We start from the raw sequence: 22,466 nt of genomic DNA, 5'->3' as shown, positions 1-22,466 counted from the left end.
TTAGTGGTATAGACAGACAAGAAAACATAATGAAGAACGGTATGGGAAGCCCCCATTTATTGGTATAGATCGAAAAAAACCTTTTTAGGTAGGCGAGAACGCACCATCCGAACGGAGTCCACCGAAAAGCTGCAATGATGAATAACCGCGTTAGTAAACGATAGATGCCTATACAAATATGAAAATTCTTATCTATCATGGGAATCCCTAAAGCTAAATTAAACTACAAATACAAATATAAAAATCACTAAAATCAATGAATTATTTGTTTGTATCGCTTCAGTCGTATATCATAAAGCTAAATTAAATGATAGATACAAATATAAAAATTACTAAAATCAAGGAGGCATTTGTTCCTGTTATTTCAGTTGTTATGTCACTTATAAATGCAAAGATGAGAATTTCAAGGAGATTGGTTATTTTTTAGATTGTTTTCATCACTTCTTTGTCGTATGTTGCTTATAGATATAAAAATAAGAATTGCGAGAAGGTTGGTTATTCTTTAGTTTATTTTCGTCACTTATGTCATTTATAAATATAAATATGAATCCCTAAAATCAAGAAAGTGAATTAACTTTTAGTCCGTAACTTCGTTTATAAATACAAAGACTGGAAATCCCAAAAAAAAAAAAAAAAGTGGATTATCTTTTAGTCCATCACTTCGATTTTTCATCTGAATTTTTTTCATCCGAATATTAATAAGAAATAATTTTATAGCAGAATGTCCCAAGAAACATTCGTGTCATACACAGAGTACAATTAGATGTATTTTGTAGATCCACAAATAAAATCCATCTTGTAAACAAAATTATGAAGTGTTAGTAGTAGATTTAAACGAGGTCTCTTCTTCTCAAAAGAAGAAAAAGGCCAAAAAAAAAAAAAGAGGACAGATATAAATGACATCTGACAAGAGGATGTACGATTTGCAGTTAGATTAGATGACAAAACAATTATTTTCCCGCAATCTCTATCAAACTTCCCATGCTAAAATAAAAAAGACTGACGACTTCCAAAGACATTGACGCCGTCGAAAACCACCTTCATCAAGCATATACCTATACCTCCTCAAGATTCACATTCAATGGAGGAGAGATAGCCATGTCTTCCACGACACTGTATTTACTACTGCCACAGCTACTATAATAAAGTCCTAACCCCTCAATCTAATATCCTTTCATCCCCTTTTCTTCCTTTTCCTCCATCCGCCGTCCCCTACAACAACTACTGCAACCACCCCCCGGGCTGTCTTCTGCTTTGTCCGAGCGTCGGTCCAACCGGCAATCTGCTGATCGCCGGGTAAATATGGTTCAACGAACATTGTTTGCCCAATTAACCATCTTCTTCTTGCTGTATCTGGTCTTAATCCCTTCTCCTTCACTCTCCTTTCCTTTCAATAAAAAGCAACACAAGATTGATGGACCCATTAAGACCGTCGTCATTTTGGTCATGGAGAACCGCTCCTTCGACCACGTTTTGGGTTGGCTGAAGAAGGCCCGCCCCGATATTGATGGCCTCACTGGCTCCGAGTTCAACCACCTCAACGCCTCCGACCCCACTTCTGCTAAGTATTACGTCACCGACAACGCCGTTTTTGTCGATTCTGACCCCGGTCACTCCATTCAAGCCATCCGGGAACAAATATTCGGGTGCAACGATTCGTCGGCCAACCCGGCACCCATGAACGGGTTCGTTCAGCAAGCTGAGAGCATGGGCGTTGAGGGGATGTCGCGAACCGTCATGAGCGGGTTTAAACCGGAGCTCGTGCCGGTTTATGCCGAGTTAGCAAACGAGTTCGCGGTGTTGGACCGCTGGTTTGCGTCGGTACCCGCGTCAACTCAGCCGAATCGGTTCTACGTTCACTCAGCCACCTCCCACGGAGCATCGAGTAACGTAAGGAAGGATTTAATTCATGGGTTTCCACAAAAAACAATTTTTGATTCGTTGGACGAAAATGACCTCACGTTTGGGATTTATTACCAGAACATCCCAGCTACACTCTTCTTCAAGAGCTTGAGAAAGCTCAAACATATATTTAAGTTTCATTATTACGGATTAAAGTTTAAGTGGCACGCCAGATTAGGGAAGCTTCCGAATTACGTGGTGATTGAGCAGAGATACTTTGATGTTAACCTAGTGCCGGCTAACGATGATCATCCGTCGCATGACGTGGCAGTGGGGCAGAAATTTGTTAAGGAGGTATACGAGACCTTGAGGGCTAGTCCTCAGTGGAAAGAAATGGCATTGTTGATTACTTATGATGAGCATGGCGGGTTTTATGATCATGTGCCCACCCCTGTTAAAGGGGTGCCTAATCCTGATGGGATTATTGGGCCGGACCCCTATTATTTTGCGTTTGATCGATTGGGTGTTCGCGTGCCTACACTGTTGATCTCGCCCTGGATTGATAAGGGAACTGGTTAGTTTGTTTTCCTTCTTTCTGCATTGAATTGCATTGCTTGTCTTGCACTCTTGCTCTTTGTATGATTGTTGGATTTAGTTAGCTTTCGTGAGACATCAGTTGACGTGCATATGTTTGGTGTGAAATTCTATAATTTGAGGTGTGCAGGTCTGGTGTGTGAGCTGTAATTGATAATTCTTGCAGGAAATAATGCTCAATATCAGCCGATAATTATTACCAAAACTCTTTGGAATTAGTGATCCTTTTATAAACTTATCTGCAGAAGCCAACTCACTGGCATTTGCAACGTAGTTAAAGCTAATGTGTGCGTGGAGTTCTGTTTTAAGTTGAATTTCAGTTGTCATTACTTAAATTGAATGTTATGAGGCTCTTGGTACGAAAAGAGTGTTGCTGTGCTTGAAAATCTAAGAAGCCCAAATTTTAAGATTTTTGGCATCATACTGGATTTAGAATCTTCTTAAAGGGTGACGGGGGTTCTATAAAACTACCAAGAACCTAAACATGAATAAACAGCTTCTAGTGCCATGGATAATCATTTATTTATTGTTATAAGAAACGTATGCAAGTTTGATTGAATATCATACATGACCAAATAAACTTTGAGTTTACCTCTGTACAAAGGGCAAGTGTTTGTGAGTGGCTTGACTCATTTGAAATCCTGCAACACATATGTTAACTATACCTCGCCCTTCCCCCGTTCCCTTTGAACCCACTTTTTTCTTTTCCTTCTTTTGGCTTTTGTGTGTGTGTGTGTGTGTGTGTTGGGGGGGGGGATGAGGGCTGTGTGGCTCGTTTCTTTTGTCTGTAGACCCTAGCACAATGTGTTGTCCAAATTCTTGGTTACTTCTGTTGGATTTGTTAATCTGCCCTCAGGTATAGTCTCTGGAGTTCCCTTTATGTCAACGAAGAGAACCTTGAGTAATCATTGAGTAATTGAATATGCATCCTCAACCCTTTTATTATATACTACATCTAGTTTAGGAGTCTGATTGGTCTTCTGCTGAGCATCAAGGTTGATGCTGATAGTTTTCATGTGGAGCTCGCTTTTAACCTGACCTCATTTGTTATGGTGCAGTAATACACGAGCCCAACGGTCCAACTCCACAGTCACAGTTCGAACACTCATCTATTCCTGCTACCGTAAAGAAACTTTTCAACTTAAAATCAAACTTCTTGACTAAAAGGGATGCATGGGCTGGAACTTTTGAAAATGCCTTCAAGCTCCGTGAGACTCCACGTGATGATTGTCCAGGTTTGCTTGTTTTGTTCTATATTTTAATTTATACTTTTGGATGATCATGAACTATGCTTGAGATTATTGCAATTATTGGCTTAAGTTAGACAATACTTGCCGTTGACACATCTGGGAGCAAATGCAGGCACACTAATAGATGTATGATTGGGTTTAAACTGGAGCAATGCACAGAGGTGATTTGACATGCAGATGATGTAGTTTATGTCATGGGTTGCACAGATCGATAGATCCATGCTCCTAATTAATTGGAACTTTGAAGTCAAACTCAAATGGACCTTATACCTGATACCATACCCTTCTCTCCAAATGGCACGAACGCAATCGTTGTCAGACCTGAAAGGAGTGACCTTGGGTCTTGAGGTTATGGCTTCAGTAGTGTCTGTTCTAACCTCCTCTACAATATCCTTTCTGCCGCCCCTAGAACAAAACAGATAATGAATAATAGAGAGAGTGTCTGCATTCTTGCTTGATTTTAAATAACAATTGAAAAGGTGACAAATCTTGTAGGAATTTCATTGTTCAACTGAATTACTGGTTTGTTAGTGAATATGATGATGATGACGTTATGGCTTTAAAGGATTGGAAATATCTAATTTCTTGTGGAAAATTTTGATGGCTGTTCAGAGAAACTCCCAGAGGTAATGCAGAGTTTGAGGCCACGGGGTCCAAGGGAAGATGTTGAACTCTCTGAATTTCAACTCGAGTTGATCCAGCTTGCATCACAGCTCAATGGAGATCATGTACTGAACGCATACCCAGATATTGGAAAAAGCATGACCGTTGGTGAAGCAAATAGGTACGCCGAGGATGCAGTTGAGAGGTTCCTGGAAGCTGGAAGGGCTGCTCTGAGAGCTGGCGCAAATGAATCGGCCATTGTCATCATGAAGCCGTCCCTCACCACCAGAACTGCCGCTGAAGACGCTCGTTACCTGGAAACTTTCTAATTGGCCCTGTGCTGTCTATACATATTTAAATTGATGTATCATATGTATATATTAAGTAGTATTACATTCGGAATTCGTCACGCACGGCAAATTCACCCTATTAAGCAAATCGCGCCGTTTAATATTGCAATATATAGGAGACGTATAGGAATCTCAGGACTTGCAATTGAACGAGTAGTGCAAATAGTTGCTGAAATAAATCATTCCACTTTCAATAATCCTTCTTCTTATCCCAAAAATTCGTCATAATTTGTTGAAGGTGAGGGAGTTGGGTGGTTATCAAATTCTTTGGTAAGAAAAATCCAATCTCATTCCTTAGATTAGTTAACATATAGAGACACTAATACGCTAACAGGTAGTTATGAGACATCTATCATATAAGTCAACTTAGCCGATCTCTTCCGTCTTGTAAGGTTTGAAAAGTCCATTCACAAAAGTACGATCACTATGTAATACTACTTTCTTTTCTTGGCTGAGTTTCTCGTTATCCATACCCACCAAAATCATTGAAGCAAAATACGTGAGACGTCAACAATCAATACAACCTAGTGGGCCGCCAGCATGGTTTTTTTTTTTTTTTTTATCAAATGATTTACATGGAAGCACGAGAAAAGATGAAGGCATGAAGCTTCATCGTTCTGAATCTTTATGAAGAACAAAAGCTTTCTGTCAAATAAACCAATTTGGAGAAGGGAACCTTTCCTTTTTATTTTATGCAAGTCTTTCCTACCAAAAAAAAAAAAAATAAACCAATTGGGTCAAAGTTGCAGTTAGAACAATCAATACAGGCATGAAGCTCAATTTTTAACACAATTAGTACTTCTAAGATCTGGGATTGGAAATTTATAGGGATCGAGAATGAAATACCTACTACTAGATAATAGTAGCTTGGGACTCGTCGATGACCTGAAGGACTCAAGGTATTGAATTTGGAAGCTAAAGAACGAACTGACACCAGACCTGAAATTAAAGGGTACTACCTACAGCACACGTCTCTTCCTCCGCTACCATTCAACTGTATTATGGATGTGACATTCGCAAACTGCATAAATAGCTACCCTTCTTCATTTCTTTGAACACCAACCATCTCTCGCCTTATCGCGCACACACACACACACAACAGACGCACTGAGCGCAGAGCGATGGAGGTGTCTTGGGAAGAGAGTGTTACATACTCAATAAACACCATTTATCTTCTCTTTTCATCCTACTTGGTCTTCGTCATGCAGCTTGGCTTTGCCATGCTATGCGCTGGTTCAGTCCGAGCCAAGAATGCCATGAACATCATGCTTACAAACGTGGTCGATGCAGTTGTGGGCAGCATTTCTTACTATCTCTTCGGCTTTGCCTTCGCCTTCGGGGATGGATCCAATTCAAACCCGTTCATAGGCACTGAATTCTTTGCCCTTAAAGGCGTTCCTTCGGGCTCTTACAGCTACAGCTTCTTTCTTTACCAATGGGCTTTTGCCATAGCCGTGGCTGGGATAACCAGTGGCTCCATTGCCGAGAGAACTCAGTTCTCTGCTTACCTCATTTTCTCTTTCTTCCTTACTGGCTTTGTTTACCCAATCGTTGCTCGTTGGATCTGGTCATCCAGCGGCTGGCTCAGTCCCAGCTCCTCCGGTTCCTTGCTGTTTGGTTCTGGCGCCATTGATTTTGCCGGGAGCGGTGTTGTGCATTTGGTAGGAGGAGTTGCTGGGCTTTGGGGTTCATTGATAGAGGGCCCGAGAGTGGGTCGGTTTGATGCTTTTGGTAAGCCCGTGGCAATGAGAGGCCACAATTCAACTTTGGTGGTCCTGGGCACATTCTTGTTGTGGTTTGGATGGTTTGGGTTCAATCCAGGTTCTTTTGATAAAATACTCGTGGCTTACCCAAATACTTCTGATCAGGGTAACTGGACCGGGGTCAGTCGGACAGCCGTTACGACCACGTTGGCTGGATCCACTGCCGGAATTGTCACCCTGTTCGGCCGGCGGATACTGGTAGGCCACTGGGATGCACTGGATGTTTGCAATGGAGTGCTTGGTGGCTTTGTTGCCATTACATCTGGCTGCTCTGTTGTCGAGCCATGGGCTGCAATAGTTTGCGGATTCGTCGCAGCTTGGGTCTTGATTGGACTTAACATTTTGTGTTTGAAACTTGGATTTGATGATCCACTGGAGGCAACCCAACTGCATGGAGGTTGTGGGGCTTGGGGGCTGATTTTTACAGGTTTGTTTGCCAAAGAGGAATTCATTATTCAAGCGTACAACTCAGGCGACAGCAGTGTCTCGCGACCTTATGGAGTGCTGCTGGGCGGTGGCTGGGGCCTGCTGGGAGCCCAAGTCATTGAACTGCTAGTCATTTTTGGCTGGGTTAGTATCACAATGGGGCCCATGTTCTATACGCTGCACAAGCTGAAAATCTTAAGGATATCTGTGGAAGAGGAAGTTGCTGGTCTGGACATCTCCAGCCATGGAGGATATGCCTACAATGCTCTCCAACAAGAAGGAAACAGGACCTCGATTTTACGCTGAATGCGGGCGGCTGCAAAATGACGAATATAAATTGTTCTTCTTCTTCTTCTTGTCTTCTGAGTCTTGGGTTAGTTGGATGATGATCAATTGTATGAATATCAACGTTTCAAGATTTTATTGCTCCAAACCTTTTAATGCTTTTCTAAGCGATACCTTTTGTTGATTTCAAGTCAATTAATTGTCTATTGATTCAAGTTTACGTATACAATATAACTAAACTATTCCTACACTGCACTAGAGGAAGGGGACCTAAATAGGTCAAGGAAAATCCTTCTATGCTAAAATTATTCCTAATCTACGTTAGGGAGAGAGGGACCTAAAGAGATTCAAATGATTCTATCCAGAACTATTTCTACTCTATACTAAAGGGAGAAGGACCTAAAGAAGTCAAGAAAAATTTGATGAATCACCACTAATCCTTCTATACTAGAACTACTACCACATTACCTACACTAGGAGGATGGAGGATCTAAAGAGATTCAGACGGTTCTATGCTATAACTACTCCTATTCTACACTAAGGGAGGAGGACCTAAAGAGGTCAAAAAAAAAATCTGATGAATCACGATTGATTTAGATAAGTGGCTATGCACCCGCTAACAAAATATTTTCAGAAAAGTCTAGATATAAAAATGTAGATCGGAAAAGTCAAAAAAGTCTGAATATTCAAATTCCTTGATCTAAATTCATATAAAGTTTTAAATCTTTCTTAGTGAACAACTCCTCCTCCAGGAGCAATTGGTTCTTTATTTCTCTTTTACACATTGTCTTTATAATTTCCGTACTTGAGCAATGGGGCCAGGGAATGTGGACTGAGCTGGCAACGAATGACGGGCAAAGGAAAATGAAAGAATGAGAAGATTTTGTACGTGGCAGGATCATATGACTAGCCCAATTATTCTTTGGCTTTTTTCTATTTTTAATTTGAAGAGGGGACCGCCATGCCATATGCACATGATCACACTTGCTTTCGCACCCACAAAAGGAAAAAAATATATAGAAGGGGTTGGTCAGAACCACTATACTTGGTTGGTCTGAATTTCCTGTGCGAGAGACAGGCATGAGACACAAGAAATCTAGAAGTTTTCAAGCACCCTGTGAAGTATAGTCCAGGAACACCTTAAAAAAGCAACGAATCAGTTGTGAACAAGGATAGAAAAACTGAAATTGTCAATACAAACTTTTAATTTGACGAAAACCAAAATTTGTTCCTAAAATAGTAAGTTTTAACAAAAATCTGTCTCCAAACACAAAGAAGTGTTCTTGACTGAGGTACTTTTTTAGGTAAATCCAAGTATCCAACTAAACTCACGTCATTGTGCTTTTAATCAGGTGTAAAACAATTGGGGGCAGATTTTTCAATAAAACACAAATTTTCAAGAAATATCGAGAACATATACAATACTAATCTCTAAACTATCTGATCCTCCTATGATGCTCTTTTCAATGGATTCGTCCTTAAGTTAAGAAACTAGAATGAAATCTGCACAAAAAGTTCTGGAACTTCTTCCAGCACAATTAGTTCGTCAATCATCAGCATTTGCATCTCACCCAACAGTTGTGTTTGGATTGCATTTTTCGTCATTTTTCATAGAAAAATTACTGTAGCGATTTGATATATGTGAGGGAAAAATGTGATAGGGAAATGTGATCACGGAAAATGATAATATTTTTCGACGGAAACAAGCAATCCAAACAAGGCCTTACTATCGCATCATCATAGCCTAAAGAAAACCAATTTACATCCTTGTGCTTTTTACCGTTCCTCAAAAGAAAATCATTTTTCTTTCGGAAATGATATACCACCATATCTCTTTCTAACCCTTGCGGGTTAAATAAGAAAAGGCCAGAAGCTAGTCAAAGCAAAAGCAGAAGGTCCGAAACTCTCTCCAAGGTAAATGGATTGAACTTTATAGAACAACGATTTGATGTACAGAAAATGAAACCGAGTCACCTAATAGCGAAATTGTGTTGGTTTAACAATGAATCTGGAAGAAGAAGGGGCAACTTTTCAATGAACATAAACAGCCTCTGCAAATTCTCTTCCAGAATCACAGATAAATCAACAATTTCACTGCTATCAGTGCAGATCCAGATGTCACTTGAATTCACTCGTTTGAGAGTGGTCCGGCAAAAGGGACAGGACTGAGAGCGGCGACGCCTGAGAAAAATATGAAAATCAAGTCAAGAGCCAAGCAACTTTTCCAATGAAAATTTTTATATAGTTCTCAACCAAAGTAGATTATCAACTCCTACCAAAAAGAAAAAAAAAAAAAAAGAAACAGAGAGCAGATTATCAGCAATCAATCTCCTGCAATTTAAAAAGATGCATAAGGCCCTAATATAACTGGATTGGACAGAAAAACCTTCCACAGTTGTCTAGAATTTTAAGCTTCTAAATGGAAAAATGTATAATTGCACATTTCGTATATGGACCTCCCTGATTCAGTAGACCCTGCACCAGCAAGCGTCTTACATCTGCAATGAAATGCCAAGGCACCCCGTGGAAAACAAGTAGAAGGGGCAGGAATGGGGCACTCAATAGCAGGGTATCAAATAAAGCAGCCCAAAAAGGGGGGAAAATAAAGCAGTTGCTGAATGACATTGAAATCATTTGCACCACAGAATTCTAAAGCTCCGAGGGAAAAAGGCTAGTGGACTTCAATTTACCAGGAAGCCAAGAAAGGTAATGCTAAATTTTGCCAAGTTCCAAGAACAGAATCAGAAGAAAAGAATCAGACTTACCAATCACGATAACACCTTAGGCACAAAGAGTGGCCGCAATAAGGCAACACAACCTTGCCATTGATTTCCATGCAAATTCCACATTCCTTTTCTCTTTCTAGATCAATTTCAGATATTTTTCCACGATCCATTTCATCCCTTCTTGAGTACTTAACTGAACATATCTTTTTCTGTTTGTTGTCTTCCAAATCTGTAATCCCTCTTTGAAGTTGCAATAAAGAAGGAAAAATTATACCTGTTTTTACGGCAAAGAAGCATACACCTTATAGTATCTAAAGAATAGTCCCCACTTAAGGAATATCAAATAACAATAATCCTTTGAGCTATCACTCACCATAAAATTCTCTGATGCTTGCTTTCCTTTCATAACTAGACATAGCAGGTCTGCCATCTGCATATGCCTGCACAAGCCCATCATTTTGTCAGAACCCACAAGAAAAGTAACAATGTAGTCACTTTGGTGTTCAAAGACAATTGTTACTCGAGGAAACATGGCTGGAGGATGATTAGCATGCACCAGATACAAGGTACAGGTAGAACAGCAAGGCTACAATATGAAGGTACAATAAACAGGGATTTACCATAGATACGAGAATTCGAAGCAAGCCAAGAGCGCCAGCAAGCTGACAATCAAACCACTGAACAAGAAAAAGGAAGATATGTGCAGCTGGAGCATAAGAGAGCCGCATTTGAAGGCATGCTCCATCAATTTCCCTTGGATAACTCAAAGCCCTGGACAGGAAGACATGATAGAAATTTACGGAACTCTGCCAGAATGAATTTGAGTAAAAAATTGCATCCTTGTAGCAAAAGATATAGACAAAAATTGCACTGTAACGACAACAACCTCCATCAGTAGTAGATTTACAATTCGATGTCTAAGTACCACGGGGTATCATTAATTCAATAATGACAGAAAGCACATAAACTGACAAAGCACAAGATTGAATTCCTTCTTGTTTTGGTCTCATAACGACCCTGTTTCAGTCTATAAAATCGCCAGCTTGCCAATTGTTGCTTAGGACGAATCAACAATTTTGTACCCTTTTTCATAGTTGCAGGTTAAACATGATATTCCATGTAAGTTGCAATGGAGCACGCATTTGGGCGTCAAACAAGTGATCTAAATAGTGAAAACAAGTTCTTCAACCAAGCTACAAGAAATGCAGGGCTTCATTACTCAAACCATCCTTGGACTAGATACTCCATTTCATAATCAATGGTTGATTGCTAAGTGTCAAACCAAAATAAATAATCTATTCATCAAAGACAAATGAAATTTTACAATCCCTGGAAGACTCTGACATGCATAGTGTATTAAAAATTCCAACTACCCTTTAAAAAATTTGGCTAGCTTCCCAAAGCATAAATGCAAAAAACAGTTGACTTAGCAAAATTCTTGGTCATCAATAATAATCCCATGTAATTTCACTCAAAATAAAACCATAAATACCAAAATCACTCAAAAAAACTCGCAAGAAACCATGCACCCATAGTTGGGCAACAATCATCGAATTTAAACAGGTTCTGATTTTATGTAACCGCTTCTGTTCTCCCATAATTACCAAAAAGCAAATGGGGAAAAACACCGACAAATAAGAAATAATAGCTGAAAAAAGACAGTCGGGAAAAAGAGAGAGAGAGACAGAGAAGGAAGTTGAATTACAGAGTATTTGCGAGCTGAATATCTGCTTCAAGAGCTTTAAGAGAATCCTTAAATGACTTCCCCATCTCCGTTAAATTCTACTCCCGTAAAAATTCCCAGCCAAAAAACCCCAGAATATATAAAGATAAACCTTAGGAAAATATCATCATCCGTTTCCCCAGCTGTTTTGGCGCAGCCTACTGCACCCGCGTTTTTGTAAACCGCTAAAGAATCACTACACTATCCCCTGATTAGGAAAATATTTAAAAAGGCGGGGTTTTGTTTCTAGTGTCTGTGACTTTCGTGCCTGCTAAATTCTCAGTTAATGACGACCTTATCCTTCGGTTTTGCTTGGTAAGTGCTCTTATCCTCCTGTCTGTTGATGTCACATCGACGTAGGTGGCCAAATGGATTGCAATCTCCTGACTTTGATGTGTTTTTTATTGTTGCCGGTTGCCAATGGGAGGACGACAACCCTATGTTGAGGGTAATATTGTCAACTTAGTTTTATTAATTTATGACGTGGCGTTATAGAGCTGGGCTGACTGCTGGAAGGGAAGTAGGACGGTGGAAGAGGAGAAGAGAAGCCCGGAGCCTCAGTCCCTGGTTTTCATAATCATAAAAATGGCGGCCACAGCTGATTATCATGGAAGCATTTTTCGCCAACACGAGTCCGCTCGGTTAGCAAAGATGGACTAATTTTGTTACCACAAAAAATTATGTGTTCGAATCTCGCTATTAATATTAAAAATATGTTAGCGAACAATATTGAAGAATGTCCCATCAATAATTCGTGATAGTAAACGGAGTCGGATCCATCAAAACTTTTATTTTACCAAAAAGAAAAGAAACGGAAGCATTATCCACTTCTTCAGCAATGAGTGCTTGCTATGGGTCCCTGGATGGTTTGCTTCCGTTCCATGGCAGATTTTCTTATTAGATTGGGTGACGTCACGTAGGCTGCCTCCTCAACAGTTCCAACACAACATCTTTTTATACAAGCGATACCGTTTCGTCAATCTAACACAAACATTTCCTTCATCGTCATCCCGTCTTCATCAAGTGCAGGAACACGTGAGCATTTCAATGAAGATACCAGCAGATCAGTCCATAGCCGGTTTCTAGTGGGCCAGTTTGTAACGGAACTTCTTAAGCTGGATTTCACACGGACTAGGAGCGGGACTGATCAGAAATTCCAAATGAAAGCCAATGACCCACCAGAAATTTCATTACATTTAAGCCAACCACCTGACAAGTCCAATATTTAGTCACTGATCAGATTCTTATTACTAATTGGACAAACAAGCGCGTCATTAATTGTATTTGATTTGAAATTAATGGGTTCCACGACATTATTTACATCATTTTCATTGATCAAAAGACAAGTCACTGGGTTTGCTAAGTAGCTGTAGTTGGTCCAGAGTCCAGACCATAATTGAACTTCTGGCACGGCCGTGACTCGATTTGCAATTAAATCACGCTTTAATGTCATAAAACAACTGTTTTTAACACGCTTTTTGAGTAGGTTAACATGCATTGTTGAATTCAGTTCGAATGGATTAAGAAATCAGCACGGTACTCTAGACTTTTGGGAATGGAAATTGGCAATTGCCGCACAAATCTATCGCACGTCTTCTTCAAATGACGCCATTTGGGACCCTAGTTTTTTTGCCTAGTTTTTATAATAAAAGTTTTTTTAAATAATTTTGTCTATAGCAACATCTAAAAATACCCTATATTTTTTAAAATACAAATATCAAAATATCATAAAACACACACCTTTTTTTTTCCTACCACCATCATTTCACCTTAACCTTCCACCACTGCCGTCCCACATTGTAGCCGCCTTTTTTTTCTTTGTTTTTTTTTCACCTCCATCGTTTTCCTTCCTCTCCTCTATTCTCTCTTTTCCTCTTCCTTGTTCAAATTGGGACAGGGAGGTGGGGATCACGAGAAGGGGAAAGAATTGAGGGAGAAGAGAGAAGAGGGAGGAGGAGAAGGAAAGAGAAAAAAAAAAAAACCTAACACTAGCTGTGCTTTTGATGTTGATCAATTTTTATTTGTTTTCTTGTGAAAACTAATACTGGAAACGGACTCCATGTGAAAAATGGAGTGGAGGGTGAAACTTTGCTCAATAGAAGAGGCAGCGGCCGGCAACCAACCACCAGTGGCCAGTGGTGGCATTGCCACAGGAAACTTCCACTACTGCTATTGTGTGAGCAAACGAAGAAGAGAGGAAAGAAAGGAAGAAAAAGAAAAGTTAAAGAAAATAAAAAAAAGTCTTTTTTTATTTTATTTTTCTTAAACCCTCAATCAAATACACGATTCAAATAGTAAAATTTTATATTAACACTTAAAAAATACACTTTCCAAATAGATCCTTGTTTGGATTCCATTCTTTGTAGAAATTTTTTTTTGGATTTCCATGAGAATATGCTTTATCATATTCTTTAATCACTTTTTTTACCTAATATAGATTATAATTTCTTTGAAAATTACTGTAAAATTTTCTACAAAACCTCTCAAAAAATTGCACTCCAAACAACAATTTGTTAGTTGTTTACTTGTTTTAATTTGCATTAATTGTGCATATTAACTCAAGCTGCTAGGCTTCCGAAATTAGAGTAACTAGGTTCAGATCCTCTTGCCTCCTCCCCTGCTAAAAAAAATAAAAAAACTCAAGCTAGTACATCTTATTTATAGCTGATAGACACAATAATATGATTTATCAAAATTGTATGGACCATTGTGGTAATTCTTTTTTAAAAAAAACCCAAAAATAAAAAAAAAGAGCATATTCTTACGGAGAGGCACGTGAGAAACACGTGGCTACAAGGCCAAAGGTGGGGCTAACAACGGGCCACGTAATCTCCCGCCCTTCTTGACATTACAATGTCGAGAAAATCCCGGACTCCTGACGTCCGTACCGAAGAATCATTAGGATACAATCGTCAATTCATATCCAAGCGTCCCCGCCCTGTAGTGTGCAAAGGTCGTCCGTTAAGACGTCTTTCACTGGGCGTAAATTAATTGAACTTTTGCCGTCTGCACAGTTCACTCTGCACAAGCGAACCACCGCTTCGAATTCCGTGCTTTCCGAAACCCAACATTCTCTCTGTTCCCTGTTTCGCTCTTGCTTACTTCCCCACAATGCCCCCACAAACCCGGAGAACGTCGTTCCCGAAAGTCGTGATCGAGCGAGACACCGACTCCGAAGAAAGTTCGTCTGACGAGGACGAAATCGATGAAGAAGACGACGTCGTAGGAGAAGAGGAAGTAACTGAACCGAAGGCTGATGAGGAAGAAGGAGAAGAAGAGCAAGAGAAATCAGTGACCAAGAAAAAAACGCCTATTACTATTAGTCTCAAAAAAGTCTGCAAGGTAAGCAAGCTCCTTCATGCTCGTACCTTTCTTTTTCTTTTTATTTCATGATTTTTGTTAGAAGTCTAAATTTTAACTTTCCTTTCGTCGTTGTACGCTGGGAATTGCTGAGTAAGAGTTTCTATGCGCACTTTTATTAGGTGTGCAAGAGAACAGGTCATGAAGCAGGCTTTAAAGGCGCTACTTACATCGATTGTCCAATGAAGCCGTGTTTTCTTTGTAAAATGCCTGGTATAGTTTTCTTCTTTCTGCTTCAGACTGCTTTAGAAGTGTAAATTTCTAAGGTGTTACTTCACTAATAACTCATAACTATTTTTTTTTTTTTTTGGTTGCGATGATTTTTGGCCATTCAAGGGCACACCACGATGACTTGCCCTCACAGAGTGGCTACTGAGTACGGGGTTGTCCCAGCACCTCGGAGAAACACCCATAGGTCATTGGATTATGTGTTCCAGCGCCAGCTTAGGCCTCATATTCCTAAAGTGAGCATTCTTTGCTTGAAAGCATCACTTGTACACTGGACATAGGTTTATAGCTCAACAAGTCCGTGTCTTGATTTTGCCATAATTTGCCCTTAATTTTGTTTCGGATGCCTGCCTCCATGATAAAATGTTGTTATATTAGTATACCTTTGCTTATGATGCAACAACTTCTGTTTTGATAGTTTCTTCTCAGCGCTATGTTCAATAAAGTTGTTCTAGCTGTGATATAGTAGAATTTAGCATTTACTTTTGGATGATTTCATATTTGTGTTTTTCTTCGATGCTTAAAACATGTTGATTTTGGATTTTGAATTATAAAAAATATTTTTGTGTGGGTAGGTATGTTGGCCGAGCCTTAGTTAAATGTGTTCTCCCAAAAAAAAAAGGATATAAGTTTATTCATTTTCTTTTTTCATGGTTTTGGCATTAGATGAAACCAGAATTTGTCATTCCAGATCAAGTAAACTGTGCGGTTATAAGATACCATAGTAGACGAGTAACATGCTTGGAGTTCCATCCTACAAATGATAACATTCTCCTATCTGGTGATAAGGTGTGGGTTCATTCTGATACTTTTCTTTGCTGTTTGTTGACTGTTATTGTTCTATGGATGAGTTAGTGATCAGTGAATTGTGCCTCTCATCTTGCTTAGAAAGGACAACTTGGAGTTTGGGATTTTTGCAAGGTATATGAGAAGACTGTCTACAGTGACATACATGGTTGTATACTGAACAACATGAAGTGAGCATTGCTTTTACCAGTTCTTATAAATTTTTTTCCTTGTACGTGTGTCACCTGTTAAAACACACGGTTTATGGTGAAATTTCACAATGTGATAGGAAGGATTGATTGATTACGATACATATGTAGGTTAAATCCAAGAAATGATGGAACAGTATATACTGGTTCTTCTGATGGGACAGCTTGTTGCGTAGATTTGGAGACTGGAATATCATTATCATTGATGAACCTTAATCCTAATGGCTGGCAGGTACTACATTGGTTTATAACTGGAAATAACACATTTTATTTGTTTTGTGCAAGTTTTGACCTGGAGTAGTTTCCTAATTCCACTTTTCGTTTTTACTTCTTTTCTATCTTGTCCTTGTTGTTCTTGTTATTGTTGTTGCTCAGTATCAGGTTTAAACTTTTCACTGTAGTTGTATAATAAATAACTAAGAACTTCAATTTGCTTAAGCATTTCGCCAACTGTAAGCTTGAGATAAAATTTATGTTGAGTTGACTAGTTACACTTAAAGAGTTAAGATGACTTATATGCCGGTTATTATTATTCTTATTCACTTGATTTGAACACAGTGCATCATCCTCAAGGTGCTCCTTATTGAGAGAGCTGCTGTTCTGTGAAATGATGTTACTCCATTTTTAGGGATGGGAAAAACACTAGTTTGAGCATCCATTGCTGGTGCATTTGCTAAAATGTGGCTAGTTATGTATATCAATCTTTCTTTCTTGGGTTTCCTGAGTATGATTTTGATGGATGTGTTTTAGGGTCCAAGCACTTGGAGGATGCTTTATGGGCTGGACATAAATTTGGACAAAGGAGTCGTACTTGTTGCAGATAACTTTGGCTGTCTGTATACGTATGTATAAGTTCTGTTATCTATTGTGGTTACAAATTAATCTCTGGCTACCATATCTTTTGAAGCATTTGATAATGAATTTTTGCATAGGTGTGAGTGAGAAGAAGTTTTTTATTTGCTCAGTTGTGCAAATTCGAGGCATGTGGTTAATAAATGTAATGAATTGTTACTAAAAGTCTTGCTTTAATATTCGATCTATAGTCTACACCATTTGTTCCCTTTGACAGCTCTTGTGAGCCATCAGCTCAAAGCTCTTTATGGACGGAGAAAAGCCCAAAAAAAGCCCCTCGCTACTATGTGCGCTTTTAAGTCTTGGAAAAAAGTGTGTATTAGGAATTATGTGATCATGTTCTACTAAGCAGGGTAGGAAGCTTACTGAGTCTATCAACACCATGGTTTCGAATGAATGTATCCTTAATTTTTGGTGCTTCTTAGCCCTAGTTGTCTAGCTTTCCAAGTGTTATTTTCAGAATTTGGAGATATCAATGTGTTACTGGTTAGTTGTGGATTTCTTCCTTCCTCCCACTTCTTCATAGATCCCCTCAATCTTAAGGTTCTGCAAATTTTCTCTCCTTCCGATTTTCTAAGTGAGTCAGAAATTATTTGGTCAAGATATCCAAAAATAGTTGTTCTAACATGTCAACAATAAATGAAATCCCAACTTAATTGGTTGTGAGTAAAAATGAGGGAATGGGAAAAGTTTCAAGAACAAAGAAGGGAGGACAGTTATGCTTACTTTCATTTCTTACTAAATTTCTTCAAGCTGTTTCTTCTACAAAGATTGTATTCTCATGTGCAGATCTCTGTTCATCTATATGTTAGTCTGCTTATAAGATACTGCCTTGCCCGCGATTATTTATCTGTAATTGAAAATTTCAGGGTTGATATGCGCTCCAACAATGTGACAGGGAAGCCTATTCTCATTCATAAGAAAGGAAGCAAAGTTGTTGGTCTGCACTGTAATCCCCTTCAACCAGATCTTCTCTTAAGTTGTGGGAATGATCACTTTGTAAGGTTCTTTACCATTTTATTCATGTTATGTTTCTTTTGGTGACATTTTACTTATTGCTTTGGCTTAAACCACTATCTTCACTCTGTTGCTGTTAAGAAAAACAGGTATATTTGACATGAATAAACTGGAATAGGAGATGGATAATATCTTTTATGATATGTGAAGCTTATGATTGCAGCAGGCTTCTGTGTGAATGGTCATGTTCATTGTTGCTAAATATTTCTCATTTCAGGCTCGTATATGGGATATGCGGCAGTTGGAGACTGGATCCTCTCTTGTTGATCTACCACACAAACGAGTTGTTAACTCAGCATATTTTTCACCACTTACTGGTAGTAAAATACTCACTACATCACAGGATAACCGGATTCGTGTGTGGGATTCCATCTTTGGAAGCCTTGATTCTCCAAGTCGAGAGATTGTGCATAGTCATGATTTTAATCGACATCTGACAGCTTTTCGGGCTGAATGGGATCCAAAGGTTAGCTACAATGGTCATAGCTTTACAGCATTTATTTGTACGTGTAGAAATGACTGCTTAGAAGTAAATGGCAAAGGTTTTTAACGTTAGACACTCGCACAGGACCAATCGGAGTCTCTTGTTGTTATTGGACGTTACATAAGTGAAAACTATAATGGAGCTGCTCTGCATCCTATTGATTTTATAGACATCAGCACAGGGCAGTTAGTTGCAGAGATCATGGATCCAAACATTACAACTATCAGTCCTGTGAACAAGTTGCATCCACGCGATGATATTTTGGCATCTGGTAGTTCAAGGTTTGGATCCTATTATGTCCTCACTTGTGTCAGTTAATGGTTTGCAAGGTTTGTTTGTATCTGTGTGCTTCCTTCTGCAATCTATGTTAAGGCTCGTCTTTATGTGGATAATAGATTGCTTCTGATTGTCATTTAAAATTCCAGTCTATGATTTTTATGCCTCATAATTAGGATGTTTGATGAGTTTGTCCCGTATTGGAAGTGAAAATACAATTATTGTATTGAGCGCTCACATCTACTCGTCTACTTAATACTTGATGCTTGATTTTTGTCATCGATCCTTCTTGGCTGATCATTCGTTTATTGTTATGGTCAAAAAGTTTTTGAGTAGTATCTCCACCATGTCTTGATCTTGTTTTGAGATGTAGCTTTTGTGGATTTGACAAATTTGTTTAGTCATTTTTTTCCATTTCATTCTGTTTCAGATATATTAGTTTTCAGTCAAATATTTTGAGTGGTATAGTGCAAAAGAGATTATTATGTAATTTACATTTATAGGTTTCTGGAGTCCTAACCTTGTTTGAAGCACTGGATATTTTCGTGTGATGGTTTGAGTGTTAACTGTACGTTACACAGGTCTCTCTTTATTTGGAGACCAAAGGAGAAGCATGAAATTGAGAAGCCTATAGATGAAAGGAAGATTGTTCTCTGCGGAAAGGCCGAGAAGAAAGCCAAAAGAAAATTTGGAGATGAAAGTGATTGTGATTCTGATGATGATGGATTCACCACCAAAGGTAAGACTGTTAAGTCTAAGCAACCTTATCTAGATTCAACTTCAACTTCTAAATCAAAATCAAAATCAAAATCATCTAAGAAGCACTAGCTGTTTGGCAAATTCCTCTGGGGAACCACTGAATTTGGGTGAAAGGAAAACAAGAAAGCAACTTGTGTCGACTTTTGTCTGCTAATCTTGTATAGGCTGCCATTTCTTCCCGTCGCACTCCTTTGATGTTTTTCTTTCCCTCCTCGGGTTCCCCTGGCTCTTCTCGTGTTTTAAGTATTATTATTAGCCCTGAGCAGGATGTAATATTTCAAATTTTTTGTTTTTGTAATTCTCCCCTGCTCTGCTCTTGACTAACCGTCGGTAGGTTGCTTTTGTTTGCTCTCCAGCTTTTCTGTAAGTCGTGTGAATATCAAAGTGTAATTAATCCTTTTTGAATGTGATCTTTTGATACGGAACGTTGCTGTCTTGGATGGATAGTTAAAATTCCCTCTACTGTAATCCTGAGGTGTACGGTTATTCTGAGGCTTCGTGGATGGTGTGTTTATTTGGATGTTTCTATTAAACTTTGGCGTGTTTTTTGGGAGTAGAATTTGTGTATTTGAGTGTTTGAAAAACTAATTTATTATTTTTCCCTTTTCTTTTTCTTTCTTCTTTCCTTTTTTTTTCGGTTTGGTCCTTTCTTTCCCCTCTTCTTCTTCCTCTTCCACACCTCCACGGATCTTCCTACCACCGGCTGCCAGCTCACCCTCCCCTCTATTTTTTTAATTATTTTCTTTCTCCTCCTCCTCCTCCTATTTCCCCACCACCCCCTCTTCCCCCTCCACCCCCTCTTCCCCCTTGCAGAAGTAATCAAGTATAAGAAATTAGCACCAATTTGAATTCAGATGAAGAGAGGAAGTGAAAAATGCAGTCCATCATGAAATTAGCAAGTATGAGAAAGATTAGAAAAATATTAATGTTTATGAAGCAGTTAATGATTGCACACGTCATCAGTTAATGATTGCCTGTTTTCACACGGTTGAAATTTATTTCTTAACGATTAAAATGGATAACAAGTTGGTTGAGGGAAGCAATGGACATAGCTATTAAACCGATAGGATTAGCCGTCGAGCCGTGTAATATTGCCCAGATATTCGTAACCTTGACTTCCAGCCTTCCGGAAGAAGATAGTTACGGGCGCTAGCTGCATAGGCAATCATCGCAAAATGGTAATCCTAGAAGCGGTGGCCATTGTCTCATCTAGGATTGCAAATAAATCAAATTGTTCGAGCTGGTTCGAGTCGAAATCGAGCTTAATATATTTTTTTATTCTTTTTATTTTAAGTATATATATATTTTTTATTTTAAGTATAAAATTACATATATATCCTTAATATTTTATTATTTATTAAAAAAAATATTATTTTTTTATTTATTAAAAATTAAATTTTTATTTTTTATTTTTTTCGAGCTCGAGCCAAGTCGAGCTCGAGCTCAAGCTTTAAATTGCCAGCTCGTCGAGCTCGAGTTCGAATTCAATAAAATTAAGTCGAGACTCGACTCGATTAGGCTAAAATTCAACTCGGCTCGACTCGTTTGCAGGTCTACTCATCGACGATCTCCTATCGTGGCAATACAGGATTGCCTTTACACACACACTCTCTCTCTGTCTCTCTCTCTCTCTCGGGAAGTATAATTACTCCTTGAAAACATTTTTCATTTTCCTTGGACCATTAATTGGCTTCGCTTCCTTGAACTAATGAACTCCGGGATAGCATCAGACACTTGCAGGGTTGTACAATGTTTTTTAAACAAACCTATGTCAAAACCAGCATGCGTCCGTATGTATCTATAATCCAGAGAAGAAATACTTCTACTGTTAAGTAACAGGCGCAGAATGTTTTCCAATTCTGGTTTAGTCATGACAAAATCATACAACCTGAGATGATAGGAAGAATAAAGTTCAATCAATCCCAGTAAGAGCAAAACTTAATAACTCAAATGGCAATATTAGACAAAAGGCATAATTTGCTACGTCCTTGATCTCTAGAATGTATGTTATCCATAAGGGTCTCGACAAAAGTTTCCCTTGAAATAATGCAGACTCTAATCGTGAAATTTACACCTAATACACCATCCGGCGTGCAGCAAATGCTTTTGATAGTTGAAGTATTTATTGAGCAAGCTCAGAACCTCTTTCAATTGTATCGGACGAGGACTCAATTGATGACCATTTTTCTGATGGTGAAAGAGGCAGAACCTTTTACGTGAATGATTTAGTTGAAAAAGGTATAGGTGGCGGGTATTTCAGTATGTCATTCTCGATATCCTTCCACCACAAAAATTTACCTTCAGGAAACTGTTACGTCTAATTAATGCTGTTCTTTTGACTTCAACAAACGGTGTATTAATCCAGCATGATGACACGAGTAGTTTCCAGTCTCCATTAATCAAAGACAAAAGTGTACTCATCCACCCAAAAGTTGATGGAAAGAGATGAAGAAAAAAGGGCGAAAAAGCGTACATATGGTCCAAACTATTCGAATCGTATGACCTAGAAATTGTCGCATGAAGGAAAAACAATCCGCGAAATTGCAAAATAGTTTGACTGCTTTTGAGTTTTGATTGTGAAGTGCGCAGAACTGTTAACAATAATAGTAATTGGTATTGAGTAACAAAAATGTATCAAACGATGAATAGCTTGCAAATTGCGTGTGCTTAATTAAATACATCAATGGCAAAAAAAAAATAAATAAAAATAAAAGCTCCGAATCATGTTCTAAGCGAAAGGCAATTGTTTCCATATGCTTTCAACGAACACAACCACAATATAACATAAGAGTTTTGTGGACGTAATGGATGATATGCTGGTCTCCTACAAGCTAAAACCTCGAGCAACTTTTGGCATTCTCTTTTGAAGAGCTCCATAAGAAATGGGATATCTTCACGAGTCCAAAAACGAAAATCTATTTCCTACTCTCATT

At 38.7% G+C, this 22,466-nt stretch overlaps 4 protein-coding genes across 4 annotated transcripts; 3 read left to right on the top strand and 1 right to left on the bottom strand.

Annotated features, from left to right (window-relative positions):
- The first annotated feature begins 1,011 nt into the window (after nucleotides 1-1,011).
- On the top strand, nucleotides 1,012-4,836 carry LOC113752433 (non-specific phospholipase C1). The gene is made up of 3 exons (XM_027296547.1): nucleotides 1,012-2,416; nucleotides 3,495-3,671; nucleotides 4,299-4,836. The coding sequence occupies exons 1-3, from the start codon at nucleotides 1,303-1,305 to the stop codon at nucleotides 4,616-4,618; spliced, it is 1,611 nt and encodes a 536-aa protein (XP_027152348.1). The 5' UTR covers nucleotides 1,012-1,302; the 3' UTR covers nucleotides 4,619-4,836.
- Nucleotides 4,837-5,434: 598 nt separating this feature from the next.
- On the top strand, nucleotides 5,435-7,303 carry LOC113752444 (ammonium transporter 1 member 3-like). Its single transcript, XM_027296558.1, is given in 2 exon segments — nucleotides 5,435-7,092; nucleotides 7,094-7,303. Coding segments are annotated over 2 exon segments (1,536 nt in total). The 5' UTR covers nucleotides 5,435-5,760; the 3' UTR covers nucleotides 7,298-7,303.
- Nucleotides 7,304-9,021: 1,718 nt separating this feature from the next.
- On the bottom strand, nucleotides 9,022-11,869 carry LOC113752453 (E3 ubiquitin-protein ligase AIRP2). Its single transcript, XM_027296565.1, has 5 exons — nucleotides 11,545-11,869; nucleotides 10,460-10,610; nucleotides 10,213-10,279; nucleotides 9,879-10,113; nucleotides 9,022-9,294 (listed from the first exon to the last, which is right to left on the bottom strand). The coding sequence occupies exons 1-5, from the start codon at nucleotides 11,607-11,609 to the stop codon at nucleotides 9,084-9,086; spliced, it is 729 nt and encodes a 242-aa protein (XP_027152366.1). The 5' UTR covers nucleotides 11,610-11,869; the 3' UTR covers nucleotides 9,022-9,083.
- A 2,695-nt stretch (nucleotides 11,870-14,564) lies between these two features.
- Nucleotides 14,565-20,089, top strand: LOC113752425 (protein DAMAGED DNA-BINDING 2). Its single transcript, XM_027296539.1, has 11 exons — nucleotides 14,565-14,904; nucleotides 15,045-15,135; nucleotides 15,259-15,386; nucleotides 15,817-15,939; nucleotides 16,039-16,127; nucleotides 16,257-16,377; nucleotides 16,896-16,987; nucleotides 17,867-17,996; nucleotides 18,232-18,480; nucleotides 18,583-18,779; nucleotides 19,356-20,089. Exons 1-11 carry the CDS (start codon nucleotides 14,674-14,676, stop codon nucleotides 19,600-19,602), a joined length of 1,698 nt encoding a protein of 565 aa, XP_027152340.1. The 5' UTR covers nucleotides 14,565-14,673; the 3' UTR covers nucleotides 19,603-20,089.
- Nucleotides 20,090-22,466: the final 2,377 nt, after the last annotated feature.

Source organism: Coffea eugenioides, chromosome 1 (assembly GCF_003713205.1).
Source record: "Coffea eugenioides isolate CCC68of chromosome 1, Ceug_1.0, whole genome shotgun sequence".
NCBI lineage: Eukaryota > Viridiplantae > Streptophyta > Magnoliopsida > Gentianales > Rubiaceae > Coffea > Coffea eugenioides.
The sequence above is the reverse complement of the archived record's forward strand: the minus strand, read 5'-3'. Positions and strand labels throughout refer to the sequence as shown.